The following is a 24,831-nucleotide window of genomic DNA, read 5'->3' on the forward strand; positions in this document are numbered from 1 at the left end:
TGTTCAGAAGTTTCATAAACTGCATCCTCTCAAGCCAGGCCATCCTCGCCCCCGGAGGTCGCGTCTTGCGGGGGGATCCTGTAAGGCACCTACCTTAATCAGCTCCCGGCCGTCCTCTTCTCTCCCCCGGCAGAAACGCCGGCACCGCAGACTGGAACATGAAGCAGCCGCTCGCGCACGCGGCCGCTTCATGAATATTTATGAAGCTGACCGCCGGCTGGATTCCGCTGCGTCGCTATGGCGACGCAGGACGCGATCACGTCCCGGACGTCGGGGAACGCCCCCCCGGGCTATTTAAACCTCGAGCACAGTACACACAGTGCTCAGTTATACTGGTTCTGTCCGTATTACGTGAGCTTCCCCGTATCCTATATATATATACATATATATTTACCTTGTTCCTGATCTCCCGGTATCCGACCCTGATCTACTAAACGGCTTCCTGTGTTTCTCTGGTTTCCTGACCCCGGCTCTCCCTGCTACTACGTTTACCTCTGGCATCCTGACCTTGGCTATCCTACCCGACTACGTTTACCTCTGGCATCCCGACCTTGGCTATCCTACCCGACTACGTGTACCTCTGGCATCCCGACCTTGGCTATCCAACCCGACTACGTGTACCTCTGACCACTCGTGCTTACAGCCACACCACCAAGTGCCCTGTTACCCTCACCAGGCCCCTTGCGTGTGTTCTGTTCTGAGCAAGTGTGTTCCAGTCCTGCATATCGGATTCCTTCTGGTAAGACCAATCTTACACATACTGTCATGCTTTTGTGTATATATATATATATATATATATATATATATATATACACACACACACTTTCACCGTGTAGGAATGGGAGACTGGGAGGTGTAAAACATTTGGAGTTACTCTAGGTGGTACTGCTTTCTGTTAGTGGTTCGCAGTGGGAGATCATATATGTTGGTTTATTACCTTGAGAAGCCATGTGAGGACAGAATCTCTGTAAGGCACAAACTTGCTCTTCCCTTTCCCAGCCGCTTGGTCTGCCAGAGAAGATATGACTAACCCCAATGTGGTGAGAGATCTGGAGTTAAGAAAATGCAAGCAGTCAATATCTGACGTATTATATACATAAACAACAACATATAGATTAAACTCAAACAGACTGACGGATAGATCGATAGATAGTTTAGGCTTTTTGTTGCATTATTTTTCATTAAACCTAAATATACTACTGCCCCAATTAACCTGCACTTGCTCATATTCAGAAGTATTGCTCTGATCATGAGATGACTTGAGCAGAAAAGTATGTTTCCGATACACATACTGATACTAATCAGCATACCTGGGAACTTCCGAAACACCCCTCCTCTCACATGGGTGTCTGGCTAACCCAGTTAGACTTTTACATTGGAAGAAGATCAGAAAAAGGCTGGAGTAGGCAGAGAATAGGCATGAGCAGGCATAACAAGTGCTTCACCTGGAGACGCTAACCAAAATCTGTTCAAAGTTATGCTAATTAGTAAAGAAGGCAGGACTAGTTAACCCCTGCATACAGTATGGCAGTTGACTAGAAGGTTTCTTACTTGTTTATGTTACTTCCTTCCTTTAAACGCTCTCCTGCTGCGCCTGTTTTGGAAACTCTCTCACTGCCGGCCAAATCCACCAGACTGACTTTACTGACACGTTCTCCTGAATTCTGTTCATGAGCAGTGAAAAAAGAAGAATTGTAACCAAATTAACACAACCAACCAAAACTCCTAGACACAGATCATACAAGTACACACAACTGTATATTACTATATTCGGATAACAAAGTTATTGGAACAGAACATTCAGATGTATTAATGCTCAACATCAGATATACGTACATATATGCTGTATGGAGGAATCCAAGAATTCCTTAACCATAGACCATATATGTTGATGGCAGATTGCAAATCACTGAAGCAGAGACATTGGACCATATTTATTATGTGTAATTGAAAGGCAAAATGCCATCTTGTACCACTTAACTCCAAAATACTTTTTAATATAGTCAATTAAAATGTACACTCAACCATCATTATCATTATTATTTTATGATCCAGTACACAAGCAACAAGTTTAATTTTTTTAAGGGAGTATGTTGCTTTTCTATTAATTAGGTATAAAAATACTTTTTGTACATTCAAACTGAGCCTACTGCATTTTTCCTGTGTCCTACTGTCCATATTGTGTATGTTGTAACACTATGAGCTATGCAGAAAGCTCTAGGAGGCACTTAACTACATTATGTTAGTAAAAAGGGATTTTACCATTAGCAGATCACCTCAGATGAACAGTATTACAGATGACATAATTTATCCAACAAAAGTAAAGCCAAAATGGAGAAGCCATGTGTAGCCCATCTCAAAATCCTTTTGCTTTTACTTGCAACTTAAAGCCTCGATTGCAAAATATAACTGCACTCTTTAACAAACTGCACTCAAAACATTCTTATGAGATAAACTTAAGGCAAATCAGTGAAACTGTGCAAGAGCTTACACCAGACTGGTGATCATAGAGTGTCTGCGTGAGAATGATGTTAAATACGGCATGCGATCGACTGCTTTCCTCATTCATATTTGTTGCAGCAACAGTACGGGATTTATTTCCTTCTGACATCAATGATTCAATGTCCTATGGTAAACACAAAACATTACAAATTACTATTTAGTAAATAACAGTGAATATTGTGTGTTCTTCTCTAAAGCAAGACATGTAAGAAAAAAAACTATTTGAGCGCTGCTTAAATCCCATAGCTTTGTTTATTATGTTAGTAAGAATAGTAATTAATCAGTTTAACATTAATCCAATTAGAGAGGGTGCTTTGCAGCTAAGCTGAGCTAATGCTAGTTCTATTTAATTGGCCAGTAGAGCTGCAGCAAGTGCGGTCTTGGAACCCTACTGTCTGGTAGAAGCACCGACAGGGCTGTTTATTTTTGCACACAAGGGCACTGCAGATTCCCACAGAGAATGTGCTACAGCGTTCTCAAGAAAAGTGGTACGGCATAACTGAGAAGTGTGCCTAACATAACAATGAAAAATCAGTATTCCAGCACAATAATAATAAATAATAAACGTAAGTCTTGGTGACGATGTATGATAAGAAATGTCCGCTGTTAAGGTCCAAATCACATGATGAAGGTACCATTGAAGGTGAATATTAAATATTAATATGAAAATCAGTGATGTGTTCATTTCTGTTAGTTAGAAAATCTGATTTCTGTCTCAATTTTGTGTCCTTCCCCCTGCCAGTCACTACTGAAAGCAGTACATTTACCTGAGTAAGCCCCTTGGTAAGCAATATAGCTGTGAAAAACTTGGGGTACTTTGACATAGTGGTGGGTTAAGCAATATATGGCCATATAGTGTGACGGAATCCCCAATATTTATGCCTTAGACAGGTGTTGTCTGAATTCACTGTGTATGCGCTGAATTCTTGCTTTATTTTGTTTACCTAAGTATGTTTTACTGCTTACTTGGGCTGTAAAATTGTATTATTAAAATCAATGGGAGTAGCAGCAGCCAATTGCATGTATGCTAGCTGAACCATGTGACTGGCTACCACTACACTCATTGATTTCAATGGAAGCACTACAGCACATGAGTAGATCAACTAAATTCAAGTGTGAATGTTCCTTCAGCATTAGAAAATAATTCAAGTATTAGAATGGCATTAATCACCTATGCTACAACTTTATGCCCTCCTTCTACGCAAATTATTGGGATTGACTAGCTGCTTGATTTCCAATAGAAATCAATAAGAGGGATTTCTGCACACATGCACGGGGTGTCTGACACCAGCTCATAGCATTTTGTCGAGCCAACGCTGGAGTTGACTGGAGGTAAGTATACCACATGCATGGAGGTGTACATGCAAGAAGCAAACTGAGGTATGTTCCCTGCTTTTAGTTGAGGCAACTCGGGGAGACGGAAGATTAATTTTCCAACTGCCACAACTAAAGAACATCTGCAAATGCAGTAAAATGCATTGGAGTCCAGGCAAAACAGACTCCAACATGCAGTTAACATGTAAATATGGTTGGAGTGGTCCTTCAGGAGCAAAATATTATAGAATGTAAACAAAAGTTGACACAAGGTAGGTTGTAAACAAACAGTCCTGGAACAATCCTGCAGGTTAATTCACTTTTATTAGAACACTTACCTCAAAATTAGTTACAGCTAACTGTGATAAACCATCAACATATGGTCCCAACACTTTGTGCTCCCGAACTTTAAGGGATTGTCGACTCCTAGAAATAACAGTAAGGTTATGGGGGCTTATGTGTCCTCCACAAAGACTGTTCTATAAAGGTGCTTTATGAGTTAAGTACTTATTAACATGCAATGACAAGATGACAAGAAACACTGCGGCTTTGGATAAACTAATAACTGAAAAATAGCAAAGCTTTAACACACAGAAACATTGATTACATCATTAAATATGACATATCACAACATTAATTTAGAAACAATATGTGACATTGTGTTCGATCTCTAGCTCTCCGCCTATTGGAATAGATTTCCAATAATCCTCCAGCATCTGAAGGTTAGATATTAGCAGAACTTCAGTTAAAGGTTGTGACTGTTTATAAATAGAATGGTGATTTGACCCAGGAATCTACTAAACTGCGTCATACCAAACACCGAACCCAATGGTGCCCCTCCATGTTCAAAAAAACATATTAAAAACAAACATGTCTCAACAATAGCATGCAACTAGTTACATGAAATACACAATGAGTAACAATATATTGTGTATTCACGTATAAGGAAGCAAAACACTGCTGCACAATGGCTGAAACACTTATTACTTATGAAACCTGTTTTATTTACCCAGAAGATGACTTCAGACACAAATCTGCCCTTCGAAAGTAATATGGCATTATGGTGTAAAGGATAATTGTTTGTGCTATACAAAAAAATTATAATAATCTCAGCCATTATGTTGCGGTTATAAAGTAATGACTCTAATGTAAAATATAATACGAAAGAGGGGGCAGTGGTGCTTCCAAGGGCATACAATCTTAACCACAATGATGATTTCCTTGTACAAGGCTGGAGTACACACTTTAAAACTTGGGAATGAATGGCTTAATAAAAATGACTATGTGTTTCTGGCAAGTAACAGGCATCAGAACTAATTATAGCAGTGTAGTTGGAGCTGTATTGTATGTGAAGCAGTGCTCAAGTTTTCCACTAAGCAGTTTGGAAAGAATTAGGAGGCCATCTCATCATCTAAGGTTTGTTAGGCTATTTTTATGTGTGTGTGTGTGCATGCATATTTTTGTAAAGGAAAATTATATTTTGTACAGAACATTAAGGATATAGGTATGTACATCACAGAAGATGTCTGGAAGGTCAACAAAATTTAACCTTTTAAGTAGCCAATACTCCATGAAAGGGTTCAGAAGTAGTGGCTTGGGGTAATTTAGAGTATTATACACTTACCCTTTAGGGTCTAAAAGATCTCGGACCTTCTCATTGTAAATCTCCATATAAGATACCTCAACTTTGAAGGTCTGAGAGTCATTCTCTTCTCCGGAGGCTCTCTGAAATAAAGCACAGCAGAGCCGTGGGATAAGGCCTGGCTGATCTGTGGTCCCCATCATGGAGAAAGATTTTCCCGATCCTGCAGAGAAGAAGAAACGATCAATATAGATACATGTATATATAAAACTGGTTAAATGCTATTCATTTTGCAATATACACAATAAATTATTTTTTTAATTCCTTACCTGTTTGCCCATATGCAAAAATGCATGCGTTGTATCCCTGAAAGGCGTTATCAAGAATTCCTTCACCAAGGCACTTAAACACAGTTTCTTGACCTGAAAAAAAATGCATTGTTAGAAAAACGGACATTCTCAAAAAGCCTCAAAGATATCGAAATTTTGTATTTTTTAAATACAAAAGAACTATGGAAAAACTCCCCCCACAAAAAAACAAAACGAGGAGAAACACTAAAAATTGTACAAGAAGCCAGCTTCTATTCCTGGGGTTCTTAACCTGTGGGGTATGCCCCCCCCTTGAGAGGTTTGGATGGACTCCAGGGGGAAGTGTGAGTAGCCTCTCAACTAAAAATCCTTAAAACTTATGTGATGACTCTACATCTTTTCTATCTTGGCCCAATAAAAGATAATGCCTTGGACTAATTGACCTCATCTGTGTTCTGGATCCATACAGCCATATCCATTTATCTTCTTTCTTGATCAAATTTGCTGTTCCAGATGACTGGAAATAGGGCTTGTTTCAGGTGCTGTAGTCATGCTCCACATGATTGTATTAGTTTCACTTCTCCTTCCTGCTGTCTAAGCAACGTTTCACTGAGATATGCCGCTCAGTTACCTGACCACTGCCTCTTTATGTGAGCCATTGCTAAGGTAGTCCAAATGGCACCTGCTGCTTGTTTGTATATAGGCACTGGGAGCACACACACACACACTGTTGTTTATTTGGCCCTTGTCTATGGTTCTTTAAAAGAATCCAGTTGTACCCTACTTGTGACATGAGGAAGCTAGCTTGTGAAACACGCTATGACACCAATGTCAACAATACAATACTGATATTTTATTAATAAAAACAATGATAGAAAATATACCTGTAGCCCCATTACTGAAAAATGTGTATTAAAATAAGCTTAACTGGTAAAGTCACTGAAAATCCTTGGCCCAGTAACAGATAACACCTTAGACTAAGTGTTCCAACTACTGCGGAACCGAATAAGTATTTTCCAGTGACTGACTATGATTTGATAATCTAACTGTCCTTTGAAGTGGAGAAGAAGCTAATTAAAATTCTGCTCTGATTTTAAGTGTAATGGGTAAGTTTTCATCTTTGTTTTGCTGACCCCCTTACTACATTTTTCCTCTAAACGACATGGTCTCTTACCAGGGCCGGCCCAAGACTTAATGCCGCCTGGGGCGAAGTTTAAAATGCCGCCCCCCCCCGCCGACGCCGTGGGGGCGGCATTTTAAACTTCGCCGCCGCCATTATCTACCCTAACCCCCCCCCCGGTACTTACCTTTAAACAGTCCTGCGGCGAGTCTCCTTGCTCTGCCACGGTGCCGGCTTGTAATGCTGAGCGCCGGAAATTGACGTCACTTCCGACGCTCAGCATTACAAGCCGGCACCGTGGCAGAGCACGGAGACTCGCCGCAGAGGAGAGAGAGAGGGGCGCCGAGCGGGTAAGCGAAAACCACTCGGCCCCCCTCTCTCTCCTCCGCTTAAAAAAAAAGCGCTTGAGGCGGCAAAGTGCCGCCCCTTCAAAAGTGCCGCCTGGGGCAATTGCCCCAGTCGGCTCCATTGTAGGGCCGGCCCTGTCTCTTACATGAATAAAACCGAAAATTCTAAAGGCTTACCTTTTACAGACTTATTTCACTGTATTTCTCTCAGTATTCTATTACGGCCATAATCCTTTTGCTTTAAGATTTTTAGTAAGCCTTTAAAATATGCGGTGGCTTCTAGCCAAACCTGAGGGCCGTCTTTCAAAAACCGAGATAGGTTGTAGGCATGCGCTTCCTATGCCCCAAGACAGATATATTTAAATAAAGAGTACAAAACCTTCCATTAGATCTTGGTAGAGAGAGTTTCATAGGTTGTTGGGTACCTGCCAGAGTATTATCATAATGTAATGATTTCTCCAAACCACATTATTAATAAGTAAATGCACTTGCATTCTCATTATCACATTACAATTAACCAGAGCATTTTAGGCCTAATTTAACAAAGATAAACAATAAAAGAAATCACTTAAAATGAAAGAATGTAGTTCTTGTAAAATTCATCTCTGGCCTGTGCAGCCTGAACAACAATAAAACATGCCAAAACCACCGGGTCAGTGTTTTAATTTGATACAGCTGTAAATCCGATTCCAAAAAACTCGGATTGCTGATTTTTTTTAATATGCTTTAGATGTTTTTGTATTTGATCTTTGTCCTTGTTTCCAATTTTCCTAAATCTGTTGCACACATCCTACTCACATCTTGCTAATTAAACTGTAAGAGGGAACACGCACAAAGGATACAGAACGTAGATGCGTTTCCAAACATTTAACAAATGCGTACGGGCTGTCGTTGCTTGGGTCACAAATTAATGTCATGTTAAGCTAAGCCATACACAAATAATTGCATCGCACATCCCAAAACATTGCAAGCGATGGAAAAGCAAAAAGCTTTGCTCCAAAGCAGCAGCTTCCATGAAGTTATTGGGGACATCGCTTGAAAATAATAATAAAAAAGAGTGCTTCCTGTGGCGTATCAATAATCCCTTTGTCGGAGATGTACATGCAATAACATTCCTTGATAAAGTTAAGCCAGGTCACACAAACATGAGGAACGAAAAAAACATAAGGAATGCATGACTCTGATTTTCCTGTTTCACAATAAAACTTTCACAAATTCCGTTCAAACCTACTCTTGGAATCCAGTATGCACTTAGATTTTTCCAATGTGGTACTCAAAATAGGCTAACTTGCAGAAGATGACAACCTACATACGTTCCCCTAGAGTCTAGCATATCCATATTATCCATATCCATATTAATGACCCTACATAATTCCCATACTGAGCAGCTGAAGACGTTTATTTTATTGCAAAAAACATTCTTCGTGATCATATATTTAACACTGGTTTCTAGCACTTGAATTAGCCTGGGATACTTGGCGTAATGCTCTTCTGATTAATGTACAATTCTTATTGACTCCTATTTGAGTTTAAAAACACACAGAAGATAATTACTTCTTCATATTTAAAACTATTATTTACACACTGCAAGTCTAGCCAAGAAAAAAAAGACTGACATATACTGTCAATGTATATGATCAATGTGGCCTTCAAGTGTTTTTTCGAACTTGTGAAACATGACAGAATTATCCCTATATAGTTCATTTACATTCTATGAGATCTAAAAAAAAAAGACAGATGGGCAATGGTCCTTTGTATGCTATGTATAATTCTGCCGAAGAGAGCCCTTCTACTGTAATTACGGCGGGAAATTGGCTTGTGTCTATATTTACAGTATGTGCTGTGTTTGTCATGTGAATATATATCTATGCTATCATATAACATCTGTGATATGGGAAACACTAACCTCTGTGGTAATTTCTGAAGGGCGTGAATGCTTACACCATCATTATGTAGATCTTTCCTTTTTTATATGGCACTTTCATGAAGCCTTCTCATGTTATAACTTAGCTCTCTCCTTAACTCATTCATATGTCCCCTACCCCAATTTAGATATCCCCACTTCTCAGCGTCTGTACAGTTTATCAGACAAATACTATGTTTCTCTGTATGTCCTCCCTCATCTGTACAGAATTTATGTACAGTGGATTTATTTAATTTGAGAATTGGATTGATCGTCTTTCCAAAGATGGCTATGACCTTTAGAGCCCTAAGACAATATTTTGTCTTATCTTGAAAACAAGTGGAAAAAAACAATCAAATCTGTTTTATTATTTATTTTAAATTAACAAAGCTCAACAAGAAACAGCACACTTTGTTCCTAAAACTCTTCCCAGTTTATGAAGAACCCAGTTGCAATGGAAGAATGCGTGTGCTCACATGTGTACAAATACATAGAGGTATTACGGTACTTGACTTTACGGATCATGGTCTCTTTAGTTATAATCACATTATTAATAATTAAAAAAAAATCAAGAATAGGCTCTTATTCATTTCTAATAAATCCAGGGTTCCACAAATAACCTGAAACGCAGAAATCAGCCACGAACCAGAGCCAGGAGCAGCAAGGTTTCTTCTAAATGTTGCATTAAATCACCCCACAGAGGTCATGCACACATAGGAAGGAAAAAACACTACAGGTGAAACCTTAGTCACCAGGAAACAATTTGTAGTCACTATGTTTACCTGGCTTCTGGGTTTCATCAAGTCAGAATCCTTTGCAGCCATGCAATATCATTAACATTATACAGTACATCATAATGCCACTGGTGTCTGCTGTGGGGCCAATACACAAAGTTGGTATGGTTTTCTACACTACAGCAATAGTTACATTAACATCTCCCATACCATTAATCTGCTTATTTACAGTATTTTTCAGAATGCCATGCTTAGTATGCTCAGTTCCTCCAGCTCTATCTTTAGCATTTCGTAATTCTGACCTCAAAGTCATATTATGTCATCTGTATGTTTAGGACATCATGAAGTCAAACTTCAGTTGAACCTGAAAACTTTTATTTGGCCAACATAAAAAGATGTAAAGCTATATACGCTTTGGGATATAGGAAGTCTCTTCTTCGGGTGGATTTCTATCCATCTGATGGAATCTAACAGAATTGTTGATATCAGCTTTGACTTGGCATACATTTATAGCCACTTTTCTTTTTAAGACACCACCAAACCTTCATTACACTTTCTATACCCATTTACCCATATTTGTATTAAGCATTTTGAATAGAAGTCTATGGAGCTGTCAGCACAGCCTGCAGAAAAACTAGGTTGGTTTATAAATATGTTAAACTGCTTCCTACATTTTCTACCAAAAGGTGCCAAACCCTTAAATTACAATTATGAATATGTTTCACCTGTCCCATATCCTCAAAAAATCAAGATCTAAAATCAAGAAAATTGTAGACTTCCAATTTGAAAAAGAAGGTCTGACCACCGTACAAGAAAAGTACAGACGTTTGCTGACCAAGAATACCACATATGCTAATTTACTGTTGGTTTACTAAAGTCATGAAACTGCATAGTGTAAATCTTCAGTGACACAGAGCCTTTAGCGCAGAAAATTAGTATTATAAGATGCAATATATTCACTTAATGAATGTTACAACACTGTTTTCACCAACTATTAATGTGACTCATTTTGTCCGCACAAATAACCATTTTTGCGGGGTATAATTATGTTTTTTATGCACACAAAGTAAATTCTAAACACATTTTCTGCTGTTTACATACATATTATTATCACTTCTAGGGCTGTGATACACCCATACCCAGCAAACATGATGATCTTCAAGAAAATACATATTTAGTTAATTTAAAAAGAAGGATATGTGGGAGGTGAGCATCCCCCCCCCCCCGAGAAGCTTATGTGTTTGCACTTACTCTACTCTAGCCCACAGAAGACAAGAGTGGGGGCAAGTTTGAACTAGCGAACGTTTTGAAAATTCTAGTTATCAAATATATAGATTAATCATTTGATTAAAAAAATGTTAAAATATATTAACAATGTAATGCTGTATAAGCCCCTAAGCACACATAATACAAATAGCAACTTTGTTACATTTTCAAAGGTGCTGTTCCACCTAGGCCTCATACAATATCCTCAGATATTGATATACCTGAACCATGTAGAGAGATATAAAAGAAACCTATCTGCCATTGTGTTTTTAAAAGTTTATTGAAATACTACAGTTGTCTAGAAACAGAGTCATGTCATTCATTCAAAGCCCCTCCTCTATGTATTACATCACTGCAGTCTGATCACCTACAGACACTCCTACCTGCCTTTTTATGCTCATGTACACAAAACAGCAAAGCTCCACAGACCCTGACACACAGTGATGCCCAGCGATGGGGAGTTATGATGTGAGGTAGGTGTGATATGTGATAGGAGTGAATGAATAAGGTGTATTGTGTAATAGGTTTGATGGGAGTGTGGTATGATATGTGTGAGGGAGTGATATGTGGTAGGAGTGAATGAGAGAGGTGTTTTGTGTAGTAGGTTTGATGGGAGTGAGGTATGATAGCTGTGAAGGAGTGAGGTCCCTTCAAACTGTTAAGACTTTAAAGGTAGCATTCCATTAGTGATATCAGAGATTGGCAGCCGATTGGCAGTTAGAGGAGGCAGACAACATTAATTTAAGGTGTATTCAATAGTAGTACACAATAATATAAGAATCTAGAAGCTGGGGAAATAATATCTGGAACATATGTGGAACAGCACCCTTAAAACCTCAAATGTATTTAAGTTGGGAGAACATAAATAAATCTGGAGCATATATATTAGGAATGCATATGAGACTTGTACAGATTGCTTTCATAATAATACAAGGTATTTTGGGGTTTGTTATGCTGATAAGAGATGTCATGAATTTCAGTTTCAGAAAACCCAGGCATATACCTGACTGCGCAGAATTTAGACTTGACTAATATGATGGAAAACAAACAGTATGTTGACCATGTTTAATGATCGCGGAAGAAACTGCGCAGATGATAGGTTCACTCTAACAAAGTATAGTCAGAAACAGCATGCTATGTGTAGTGTATTGTGATATTGAGAAATAAAAAGAAATGTTTTTTTTTTTTTTTTTGCAGTAGTGCTGAACAAATGATGTAAGTAATATCCAAGGCTGGTCTCACAATTGAGCAAACTGGGAAATTGCCAGTGGGCCAGTGTCTGATGACAGCTCCCATGTACCTTTATTGACGCACATGCGGTATATCCTGTCTTTAGCACGCGTCCACCATCTGGACACAGACACACTCTGTAAATGAGTGCAGTGTGCAGCTGCGTTAATCCAGCAGGTGGTAATTTATCGGCTGCCGTCTTAAAGTGCCAAGGCTGATTTTTATCCCCAGCCTGGCCCTGGTAATGTCTATGAGAACCAGCAAAGTAGAATCCACTATGTGCCAGGCTTCTGGGTTTTCACTTTTGAAAATGATTTCCTTCTTCTCTAGAACAGCACGATTTCCATTCAGCCTGAGGATGATAAACTAAGGGCTTTGTTTAGCTGTGCATTACAATTACTGATTAGTTGGTCCTTTACCATTCCTTTAAAAATATTTCCTGACGCTAAGCAGTAGGGCACTCCTGACCCAATTTGTCACTGTCACTAGATGAATAAAAATTCACAGCTGCTCTTCTGAAGCAGAACAGATACAATCTTGGCATAATTAGATGTAACAAAGAATATTACAATACTTTTGGCAATAATGTAGTTATTTGCCAAGTGCGCTCTGTATGATTTCAAATCCTAGGCTATGAGGGCAAAATGGCAAGACAGCTGGGTATCGATACAGTTTAATCAAGAGACAGTGGACAGCTGGCAGCCATGATAATGGAACTCTCAGTGCAGACCCAGTTGTAATGGCTTTAAAAAGGCCTTTCACCTTAACAGTAATGGGAGATATCAGGAATTGAGGAGACAGGGAGTAACCAGAAGCTCAGTCTTGGAGACCTTCATTTTCAGATGGCCATCAAGGATACAGTTTCAGAGCCAATTTTTAAGGAAGCATGCATGTGCTAAGTGCACACTGTAGGACTGTCTCACATAAAATATGTTAGATTTTATTGCATTTAAAAAAATACATATTATATAAACAGTTACTCTTTCACAAAGAATTAAGTACCTCATATGTGAGTGACAAGATCTGATATTTCCAACAAATACATGCAGCCATGCATGATTACCTGGACTTCATCACTTGGCATCAGCGCAGGACAAGATCTGGCCCGTGCAACTGAATCTGAGAGTGAAAGCTAGCCACAGTGCTATGCTACTTTACAATGCTTATCGTATGCACACTGGACACTATCCAATCATCCGGTAATTAAGAGAAATTATACCGTGGATGGATAATAGAAAGGAATACAGATATGGGCATGTTTCTTTGGCTCACCTGCATATTTAGATGTGTTTGATTCATCCATGGACCAGAAGCAGTAATCAAATGCAAACACCTGTAAAAAGGGTTTAATAGCATTAGACACACCTGAAGATAAATAGCTTTAGAAGCATATAACATCTGCTGGAAGAACACAGGAGATCGCTTTACAAGCATGGGTTTAAACAATTGCTTTTAGACAAAGAGGAATCATGCCGCTAAATGGAGATTATCAACATATCAGTCTCCTTTTAGCCCACAGGCCTCGTTCATTTTTTTTTCTGGTGTTTGTGGTTTCTAACAGGTGTTAGAAAGAAAAACACCTTGATGTCTGCCACGGCTATAATATACTAACACCATACTCTGAACCGTAACGTTCATGTTAGATAATTCGACACTTTCTGTTGTCTGCTATCCTGTATATAGAATTAAGTTTTCTACACCTGTATGTATATATACATAAATACTTGGGTTTGTGATGAAATGAAAAAAAGAACAAATCCTGGCAATCAGTTATTACACTAGGATTCAGTAAAAACATATTTGCTTTATGAGAAGCCAGAATATTTTTTGAGTACCGACCATCTTGACTTCACCCCTCTGAATAAACAAAACAATATAGTTTATGTTAAATGCAGAAAAGCTTTATGTCTCCCCGAGTACTTTCCTTTTTCTTTTAAGAAATAGAGCTGGCACTTCAACCATACATTAGAATTCTTCACAGTATTGTCTAGTCTGGTTTTCTTTTCAGAAGATACTCCAGAGAGTGAATGGTTGTCAATCAACTGCTTCCTGCACATTTAATCTCTTTGCATGGCGCACACCCTATACATCTATAAATGCCAGCGTATTATGTCATTAGTGGCGATTGCGAATCTCATAAAATATCAAACCCTTCTTTACAAAGATGGTGTTTATTTGCACCAAAAAAGTCTTCTATTCATCGTATTTCAGTAAGTCTATATGTACAAAATACAAATGTTGTATGTATATCGACTGCAAAAATGCTGTCATAGACGTCAGAGGTGCTATACAGGGTGGAGAGCAAGGTAGAGATCACTGACATGAGTCTCCTGAAATGGTGAACATGCTTTAAAAATATAATCACAATTTAAAATAACATGTAATCTTATTTGTCTAAAACATTTGTTTGCTGTTGGGCCTAGATGTCATCTGACATGCACAAACTGCATAGAAACAGAAAGCATAGATACATTTGACGGCAGATGAGAACCATTTGGCCCAAAGTTTCCTGCTGCAAAAATTCTTAAACCTTTAATCTATTTTAGTACTGGAGCGCGCCTATGGAGAAATAACAGATATGGGTGTTTATATATATACAGTGATAACCATTATCTAACATTATGAAGAAACAGTATGCTGTGCAATGTTCCCTAAAGGTGAGCAGTCAAACACCAAGATTGTTGAGTGAAAATGGAAAAACCAGAGATGATTAATTCAGCTCTGCACAATGTTTTTTATTTGAAAATATGAATTAAATGTGGGCACGCTGGCTATAGAGAGCTCCAGCCAACCTAGGACGGAGCCATACCCTGAAATAGCTTCCTGAGCCTGTGCACTAGCCAAACTGGACTCCAGTTACATAGATCCTTCCAAGTGTCCTTTCAAACCTATCAATTAATGTATGGAGGATATTTAGTTGGCTTTGCTCTGGCTCATGGTCCTCTCCTCTTGAGATGAGCTACATCAAGCACATACAACTTTGTTCAGCACTAATATTAAAAAGTTTTGCTGCATTGCTCACCATGGTAACAAACAAAAATGCTATGGGTCTGAAATCAAGGTAACATAAGTTTTTACTTTACTTGCATACCGGAGATCTAAATTACTCCAATCCTAGTCTAGCACATAATACCTACAACCATTATAAGCGTCACACATATAACATTTTTAATTAATCTAAATACTTTTCAGTATCTACGATCAAATCATTTTTAATAAAAAAAAAAATTAAAAAAAAAAAACCTTTGACTATTGACTACAGTCAAAACTCGCGAAACCCCTGTTCATATAGCTTAAACTACCTATGTAAATAACTAGCTATATTAAAATATAGTATGGTGATAAGAAGTCACAGGTTATAGAAGAAAAGGCAGAGGTATCCAGCTCAATCTTGATGGACCTTTCTAATTAATATTTGGATTTTTGTGGATGTGCCAAAAACTGCTAAGTCTACAGCCAAGCACTAATTGTGTTTAAAATAAAAACGTTATTCCAAACTATAATGTATGCTCTTGAACTAGACCCATTAGTTAGATAGAATTCAGTATGTAAAAATTGGCAATCATTAATCACATTTAATAGCGGAAAAGGGAAAATAAGTTGTCTAACTGACAGCCAAGTTCACTGTCAAATTACCTATTATCATCAATGTAGTTTTGCTGGAACAAATAGAATTTGTCAGTCCAACTCTGTTGTTATAACTGTAGCCAAATTAGGTACATAGTGTGTACAGTGTGCAGCCAAATTAGGTACATAATGTGTACAGTACTCCCAGGGCCAGATGCATGGTCAATGCGGCTGCTAGGGCCGTTTTTAACAGAGGACAAAAGGGGCAGCTGCCCTTTGAGCCTGCAGCAGCCACAGTCACAGCTGCGATCGCTTTCGCAGGGGCCCGCTACTTACTTGTGCGTTGTCCGCACACTTCTCAAGCAACGTCTCTTGTACCGCCAAGGGGATGCCGGTACCTAGCGGAGTCCAATATGAACACAACTGTACATTCACTAATCGCTGAATCAGGGAAGAATTTACATTTACATAGGCACAAATATATCTGCCATCCAAACCCAACAATACAAAACTACACACACTCAGTATCCGAGTCTAGAAATAAAAATTACCACATGAAAAAAATGTGTCACCTACCCACTGGCTCACCACCAGCCTTGGCTATTCTGGCTTGTGGCTTCCTGACCTTAGCTCTGATATCTTGATTACCCTGAACTCTGGCTTCCTGACCTCGGCTCCCCTAAACCTTGGCTGCCTGACCACGGCTTGCATTGACTATCCTGCTTGTGCACCAAAAAGTGCAACATAATATTTGAAGAGTTGCCAAAACTCCTTGGGCAAAAAAAAAAAAAATTAAATTGATCAAGCAACTCTAAAGAATAACACATCATGGAACAAAGTCACACAGAAATCGCTTTGCTTTACATTTGCTATCCACTGGACTTGCAGCTCTAATGTGCTGATGGTGAACCACATGCCGTGAAATCCATGACAATACCATAGAGTTTACCAAACAGTCATCCATACCCAAAGATCAACAGACAAATTTTACACTATTTGGTTCATTTTCTCCAAGCCTTTCGTTATTCTTGGACTTCCTTGGTATTGCTGCAGAAAATAGATCTTATATTTATATATACATACATGGGTTACATATTTACATCGACTGAAAAGACATGCGTCCTTCAAGTTCAGCCTTTCCTATATCTGTTAATTGCTGTTGCTGTTGATCCAAAAGAAGGCAAAAAAACCCAGTTTGTAGCTCTTTCCAATTTTGCAACAAACTAGGGGGAAAAAATCCTTTTTGACCCCAGAATGGCAGTCAGATCTCTCCTTGGATCAAGAAGCTATTTCCCTATAATTTAAAAATTATATCCCTGAATATTATGTTCTTGCAGCTATTCCATCTGAAACCTCCAGATGGAAAAGGTCCAGAAAACATTATGTTGTTACAATAAAAGCTATCACTTTTAATGGATCGATACAACTAAATCCACTTTCCTTATCCATACAATGCCAGATAATTTATAAACAGCAGCATTAACAATATTAAGATATCATTTTCTACAAACAAAAAAGTTCCAAATGCTGGATGAAATTTATGCCATTGTATTAAAAGTCAGGAGTAATATTCTGCTAAGCATTACATGCAAAAAAAGAACAGAGAAAGGATCTACCCCACAACCTGATTGGCGTTGCCCAAAATGATTGGGACATAAATGATGGTAAAAGTTCATAGCACAGCTTGCAAGCACCATAGTAAACACTATTCTATAGGGTTGGTTAATCTGACAAAAAGTATGATAAAGAAACTGACGATGACAAAACCTGATTTGATGACATCAAGAACAATTGACTACATTAATACAAAGGATTCTGTTTTTCAGCAGTGAACATCAGCTAGTGGATAAATCCTTAAAATCACACACATTTTACAGCCATTTGGGGAACAGATGTCAAGCAATGAACATTTTATTCAGTGTACACCAAATTCGTCTTCTCATCCTCTGACATTTTGTTGAGTTATTCATTGGCTGGCATCCTGCAATGCCTTATACCGCATCGAACTGCAGACCCCCTTTTTCTCAAAGGGACTGAATGAATGGCATGTTTATAACAAATACTATTTCTTCCAGTTCTGTGGCACTTCCTCCATGTCTGTTAAAAAGCTTGACCCCGGGGGCCAGGGATAAAGGCAATTTCTTCCTGAATCCATGAATTGTACGGAATCTAGCTACGCTTGAAATAAAGCCAGAATAGACACATGCACATGATTGCAGAGAGAAATATTTATCAGCAGAGCAGAATATATTTCTGTGAAGCTTTGCACTCCACTCCCACTGTATAATTTGATAAGGAATATGATTCATAATTATCCATTCCACAGGGGATTAAGTAAAATGTAATGCTGGCTTTCAATAGGAAGCACTATAAGCCACATATTTCTTTAGCATTTATGATTTATTTTGGCACAGAAATTTTAATTGCTTATGTTAAAGGTTTAAGGTAAACTTGTCACGCAATCAAGCATGGAATAATTCTTAGATCATTCTGTATTCTGGGCTTGCAGAAATCATGCTAAATTTAAACATGCGTTTTATAAATGATTATAATTTTAAATTTAACAATTAAACCTAACACTGTCAAATCGAAAGAGCTCCGCATTTAGTTGCTGAGGGTTAAAATACATGAGCCTAACAGGCATATGTGGTGTTTTGCATAAAGCAGCATTGGTGTGTGTATGTATGGTGTGTGTGTTTGCATGGCATGCTCATGTTTACTGAGCTACAAAACCAGCTTATTACTTCAAAAACCACTTCTTGTAAAGTAGGTTACTCAGTGATTCTTTGACAAGCTCCTATTATGTGGATCTCTTGATTATACAGTGCCCTTGTTTAGCACGGCTAACAGGTTTACAGGCAGAAAGGGCTAGTGAGAACTTGTTCTAACTGCAGAACTGAGGAGGTGCTAATGTCTAATTCCCATCAATATATTACTTAAAATAGGGTTTACCTGCTTCTATGTGATAATCTTGATTTATTAATAGATACAATTACTACTTGGTCATCCAATATGTTTACCCCCTGAAAATGTTTGTTACATTAACAGGAATATTAAAATATACATGTCCTCTGCCTAGATGAGCTATTACGAAAAAAACATACACACACTTGTGACATTTAAGAGTATTAAAAAAAAATAAAACTTACTTTTGGTGGTTTTCTAGATCACGATACAAGATCAAAACCGTCATTTGTTTCCATTAGAAGTACAATAGGAAGGAAAAGAGAAAAGAAGAAAAAAAATAGTGAATGTCATGTACATGATTTTTGTATAATCTGACTTGTATTATAAAAGTACTAATGATACAATTACGTGTCTTTGTGGAAATACAGCCAAACCAATACATCATATTTATAGAGTAGCTGAGTGCGCGCAAACGATTCAAATCTGGCTACCAAGTGTTACATTTAATGTGTTCACTTGGCTTTCCAACATCTTGCTATGGAATAATGGAAACCAAAAAGACATAAAGTTACAGATAATATTTCTTCCTTTCCAAACTGCTGTGTATTAATATTTCCCCACTGCCTGGATTGTATATGATAATGTCACTTGAGAAAATATTATTATGAACTATACATTTAGATTTTAAGCTGAGGGTTAATAACTATAAAGAATAATTATTTTCTTTTTATTTTTTGTATTTTATTTTATTGCGTTTATGTCAGAATGTGAGGGGGAGTGCCGTGAAGATCAAATGCCATATAAAAGCAAACATCAGTATCACATACACGTGCATTCTAAAAACTAAATACACTAATGTTCACAACGCTGTAAATATTAAACAATCTTTCCTGTTACCGTTCCTTTTTCAGCTGGCCTTTTGTAATTACTTCTGTTAATTTGATTTGCGAAATGACATACATACTCTTTCAGAATAAGTGGGAAAGAGATGATTCAGGATTAGACCTTCAAACGTACACTATAAAAATGCATATTTATTAATCTGGACGTGAAACCTAAAACAAATCGTATTAGCCCATTGCTATTATGGTGGCATTGAAGAGCAAATGCCTTGTTATGCCTTGTCTTTGTATTCATCGATACAGCCGTGGTTGCTCTAAATAACACACATTTATGTACAACTCCCTGCTAAAGTGCAAGTGCTATAGCATGCAAGTGAAAATATGTCTATAATGAAATACATATTAGCATATACTTCTGTTTGTCCCTCAATTATATTCATCAACATTGTTACAAGACTAACACTGTAGAATATGTCAACACACTATAGGCAAGCTATAATTATCATTAATGTCCCAAAACATTACTCAGTGAAGTCATCGTCATCATCATCATCACAAGCCCACAACTGTCTGTCCCAAATCAGACTCTTATCCTCTGTAATTGTTTTTCAAAGTCAGTAAAATATTTAGGGTGTGGTAATAACACACAAGAGATTTGGAAATCACACAGGTGTGCAATGTTTCTACTTTGCCTTTCAAATAAACTGGCGTTAGAAGAATAAAGAAGGTGTAGAGGTGTGTCTACGGGAGGCATTGGGAAGTGTACTGTGACATTCCCAGAAGAGCTGAGGGAAAAAAAAGGCAGAAAGTGCTTTAAAGTTATTTTCTCTCATCCTCAAAGCAGTTAGACAAAAGAGGTGCCTCATTAATGGTCAAGAGAAAGCTTTAAGTTGCTTGAGAGTCTCTTTTGGGTTAAAATGCAAAGCAGTCCCACTGATTCAGCTCCATGGTAAGCAATATAGCCACAAAAATGTATATAGGACTCTCGAAACTTGGCGTACTTTAACACATTGGTGGCAACATGTGGCCATATAGTGTGAAGGAGTCCCCCAATATTTACACCTGGTTTTTGAATAGTATTCATGGGTAAGCGCTGAATTCTCGCTTTGTTTTGTCTATTTATTGGTCAATCTGAATGTGTATACCAGGTGTATAAAAGCAACTCTGAACTTGAAAGGAATGGACAGAATTGTCTAATGGCTTATTGCTGTCTCAGCTATATCGCTATATCCTTTTCATCCCCGAATGACAGCATCTTTTTTGCTTTTTTTTTTTTTTTTTACAACGATCACAACTGGCAATAGACTTCTGCTTTCTGCTAGAATGCACCACACTTGTCAGATCTAACCATCAAGAGAAGGAAAACCACTATTCAAACGCATCCAATTTTTGTTACTAATGAGATTTTGAGAAAGATGTTAATTGGATATGGCATGGCATCCTTTCATAAAGAAACGCAACTCCACATTACAACAACCAACGACAATGTAAGGTCCTATTTTTATGAGCTCATAACAGCAGGTTTACAACTGTCTGTATAATAACGGTTCTGGTTCAAATTCAGAGGCAGCCGACTCATCCTGTTTTACACACAATGCCAAAACCTGCAGGAAAAAAATGCAGGAGTAACACAACAATCCAAGCGAGAGGAAATCCCATAGGGGAAAACATTTTCTTTGAACAGTAGAGCATTGAAGAGAATTGTATGTGTGGGGGGTTATTCTGTATAACAACAGTACCCCCCCCCAAAAAAAAAGCTCCCACAACACATCTCTTCACCTTAGATGGCACATAATTGATGGGACGTATTGCTTTCATATAGAGCTTATTTATTATGGTCCTAGATTTTAATACTTGCAGGACATCATAGATTTACGGAACAGTACTGCTCCACAAACCCAATTCATGCCAAAGACTTCATCTCTTTAAGCATCGTGCTATATTTGTCTACCAACCAATGCCATTAAATCCCACTGTGAGAATGGCTTCATTACAGAGGTGAATACATCGTTCTACATTCACAACAAGTCTCTTTAGCAGAATGATTTAAAATTCTGCTGCAGCTATCAGAGCAATTAGGAAGCATGGAGACGGAGGCAAATGTCTTTCGTTCCTGAGCCCCTGACAGATCTTTCCATTAATCCCCCGATCAATGAACAGTTAAGGCATAGACTTTCTAAGTAAACTGTTTCCGCCAGCAAAAGATGCCCAACTGCAGGCATTTACCAAGTAACCAGTGCTCCCCCAAGGGCTTCATCTTTCAGTGTAGTGATCCTAGCATCAGCTGACAGAGGAGACCCTATGCTGTTGTTTGTATGGGATGTACACGCTAAGGGTCGTTTGGGCCACTTGCTTTTGATAATACATGCTAATGTCACAAATGGTTTAGCTAAAGCTATTAAGAGCATATAACTGTAATTGTAAGTGTAATTGCTGTTGAGACATTTGGTTTGAATTAACCTCACTGTAAAGGAGATACAAGTCTAATAAGTAGCAGGGCCAGTATTGTCTGATTAATTTCCTGTCCTTTCTTCTTCGCTTTCCTTTAAAAAGGTTGCCTGAACCAATCAACAACAACTGGTAAGGTTAAAATATATTTTCCCATAATTTGCTTACCTACTTTCAAATTAGGGAGCTATCCTACATCTGCAAGAAACAAAACTTAAATCTGGTTAAAACAACCCTATAACACATTTGCTTAGACTGAGGAAGACTAAACAGGTTACCACTATTTTATATATAGCTACTAAATGATAAGAAACTTCCTTACATCAGTGCTTGGGTGCAGGACCTGGGTAGTGAGCCGACGTCTTAACAATGGCAAAGAATGCTATTAAATGATCCCCTTTGGTTCCACTAAAAGAAAATAGGCTGAACTTCTAGCATGCTGGTATCTTTCCCCCTGTCATATTGCCAGAGAGTGTCGATCTGCATACATATTCATTCACGTTTGGTAAGAAAAAGCCTCATATTCAGAGTGCCTGCTCAAGACAAGTAGTAAGCTGTTTAGGCAGACATGTCAGGCCACCCAGCAATGTTTTATTTAGGGGTGGATGGCTTGGTGGAAAAACAAACTAGTATACCCTATATAATAAAAAGTTTGTGGACACCTCTCCTAATTATTGAGTTTAGGTGTTTTTGACACACTCATTGCTACCTAGTGTATAAAATGAAGCACACAGGCAGCCATCTCCATACACAAACATTGACTGTAGTATGGACCATACTGAAGAGCTCAGTGACTTTAAATGTGGCACTGTCATTGGATGCCACCTTTGCCACAAGTCAGTTTGTGAAATTTTCTGCCCTGCTAGATCTGCCCCGGTCCACTGTGAGTGCTGTTATTGTGAAGTGAATGCGTTTACAACAGCTCAGCCAGAAAGCAGTAGACCACGCACACTCATAGAGCAGGGCTGCCAATTTCTGAATGTACAAAGCAAGGTCCATAAAGACATGGTTTTGACGAGTTTGGTGTGGAAGAACTCGAGTGGCCTGCACAGAGCTCTGACCTTAACCCTATTAAAGACTTTGGGATGAATCGAAACACGGATTGCAAGCCAGACCTTGGTGTCCAAAATCAGTGCCTGACCTCACAAATTCTCTTTTGGCTCAACGAGTACAAATTCCCACAGACACGCTCCAAAATTCTGTGGAAAGCTTTCCCTGAAGAGTTGGGGAGACAAAGGGGGAGATCAACTCCATATTAATGCCTGTTGTTATGGAATGGGATGTCTAACTCATTTTTACCAACAAATGTATGACTTCGTGACAGATCTGGTTTAATGATGTCAGGAGCTCAGTTGTGGAAATGTACCCCTCTGGTGCCAAATTGCATAGTAATCCACTGAAATGATGTGGACAACACTATGACATGGAAAGGTTTATGGGATATTATATATCAAGTAAGAAAATATTATTCAATACTCAATAAATTATATTTCTAAGACAAATATAAAATGATTCTGCTACAATTGATTTCAAAACTGGGACAGGTGCTCTATGCGACCTGCAATGAAAAAAAACCAAGCAAACTAAAAGTAAGTTTAATAAAGTAACATATGTTTCAGTGTCTAAAAAACACAGTAGCTATTATCTCACCTTTCCCTGGCTACCAAGAACAATAGCTACATGTTTATACTGGACAACTTTGTAAGGAAATTCCTTCATGACTACATAATGATAGTAGCTTATACAAAAATAGAAACATATTTTTCAATATCTTTTATTCAACCCTTGCAAGATGAACACTAATAGGCTTTAAACAAAATAATATTTCTCAGATTTCAGTCCGTGAGCAGGTCCTCCATAGTATATGATGTGCACTAGAAAATGATTTGACATCACTGATGTTCTGTGCGCCAATTTCCGAGGTAAACTAAAAGTTGTGTCAATACTGTGACTCATACCAAGTGCAGTGAAGAGCCATATTGAACTGAGCCTTGGTTTTCTTTCCCCTAGACTCTGGCCAAAAGGCCTGTGACAACGGCAGGGCCTTTAGCTCCCCAAGCTAGCAGTGTCTGAGAAGCACAAAACATTTCCACCCATGCCCATCCAGAAGGAGGCTTTAATCTTTCCTGAATACCTCCTGCAGGACCTCCCAGGGCTTTACTGCTCTTCCTCCAGGGAGAAACAGGACGAAGAAATGTTGGTGAGTGTTGGTAGCCAAAAGGTCTTCATCTTCAAGTCACCGGCCCTGGGACTCAACAGGGAGCCTGACTGCCCAATTTGTCCTTTGCTGTCACCCTCTGGTCCTGCCTAGGCCATAATACGCCAATGAGTCAAACCGTTCTTCATGCAGATACAACAGAAAATAAAGGGTACACATCATCTGCATGTCAAACAGTGCAGACAAATTAAATAAATAAATACCCTATTTTCTGGATTACATTAGGCAAAGCAACAGAATTAATATAATCCACCTCAGGCCCTGCACAGATTTACATTCCAGCAGCAAGTCACATGCATTCCCTGACCCCATTTGGTAAATCTCACCTCTAGCTCTGAGGTTACAGCATGAAAGGGAAAAAAAAACTCTCGTTCAAGACATGCAGCTGAGTAGACATCCAGAAGAAAAAAAAACTAAATTCTTGTATAAACAATAGATCATGTTTAGCAAATGTTCCATATAAATATAATCACCATGCCAGCTTTCCTGTAAAACACCGCTGCATGACTTTTTTTTTACTTCATTCACTTTTAAGAACAGATC

At 38.4% G+C, this 24,831-nt stretch overlaps 1 protein-coding gene across 2 annotated transcripts in view; it reads right to left on the reverse strand.

The window, feature by feature from the left end:
- KIF13A (kinesin family member 13A) overlaps positions 1–24,831 on the reverse strand; it is an 85,339-nt gene that overhangs the window by 35,964 nt on the left and 24,544 nt on the right. For both annotated transcript variants that reach the window (XM_053467040.1, XM_053467041.1), the window contains exons 3-10: positions 19,023–19,035; positions 13,579–13,639; positions 5,728–5,820; positions 5,441–5,621; positions 4,155–4,242; positions 2,492–2,626; positions 1,552–1,664; positions 938–1,049 (exon numbers count right to left, since the gene is read on the reverse strand). In XM_053467040.1, coding sequence (XP_053323015.1) covers positions 938–1,049; positions 1,552–1,664; positions 2,492–2,626; positions 4,155–4,242; positions 5,441–5,621; positions 5,728–5,820; positions 13,579–13,639; positions 19,023–19,035 — 796 coding nt within the window. The remainder of the gene's footprint in view (positions 1–937; positions 1,050–1,551; positions 1,665–2,491; positions 2,627–4,154; positions 4,243–5,440; positions 5,622–5,727; positions 5,821–13,578; positions 13,640–19,022; positions 19,036–24,831) is intronic.

Source organism: Spea bombifrons, chromosome 5, assembly GCF_027358695.1.
Source record: "Spea bombifrons isolate aSpeBom1 chromosome 5, aSpeBom1.2.pri, whole genome shotgun sequence".
In the NCBI taxonomy this organism is placed as follows: domain Eukaryota; kingdom Metazoa; phylum Chordata; class Amphibia; order Anura; family Pelobatidae; genus Spea; species Spea bombifrons.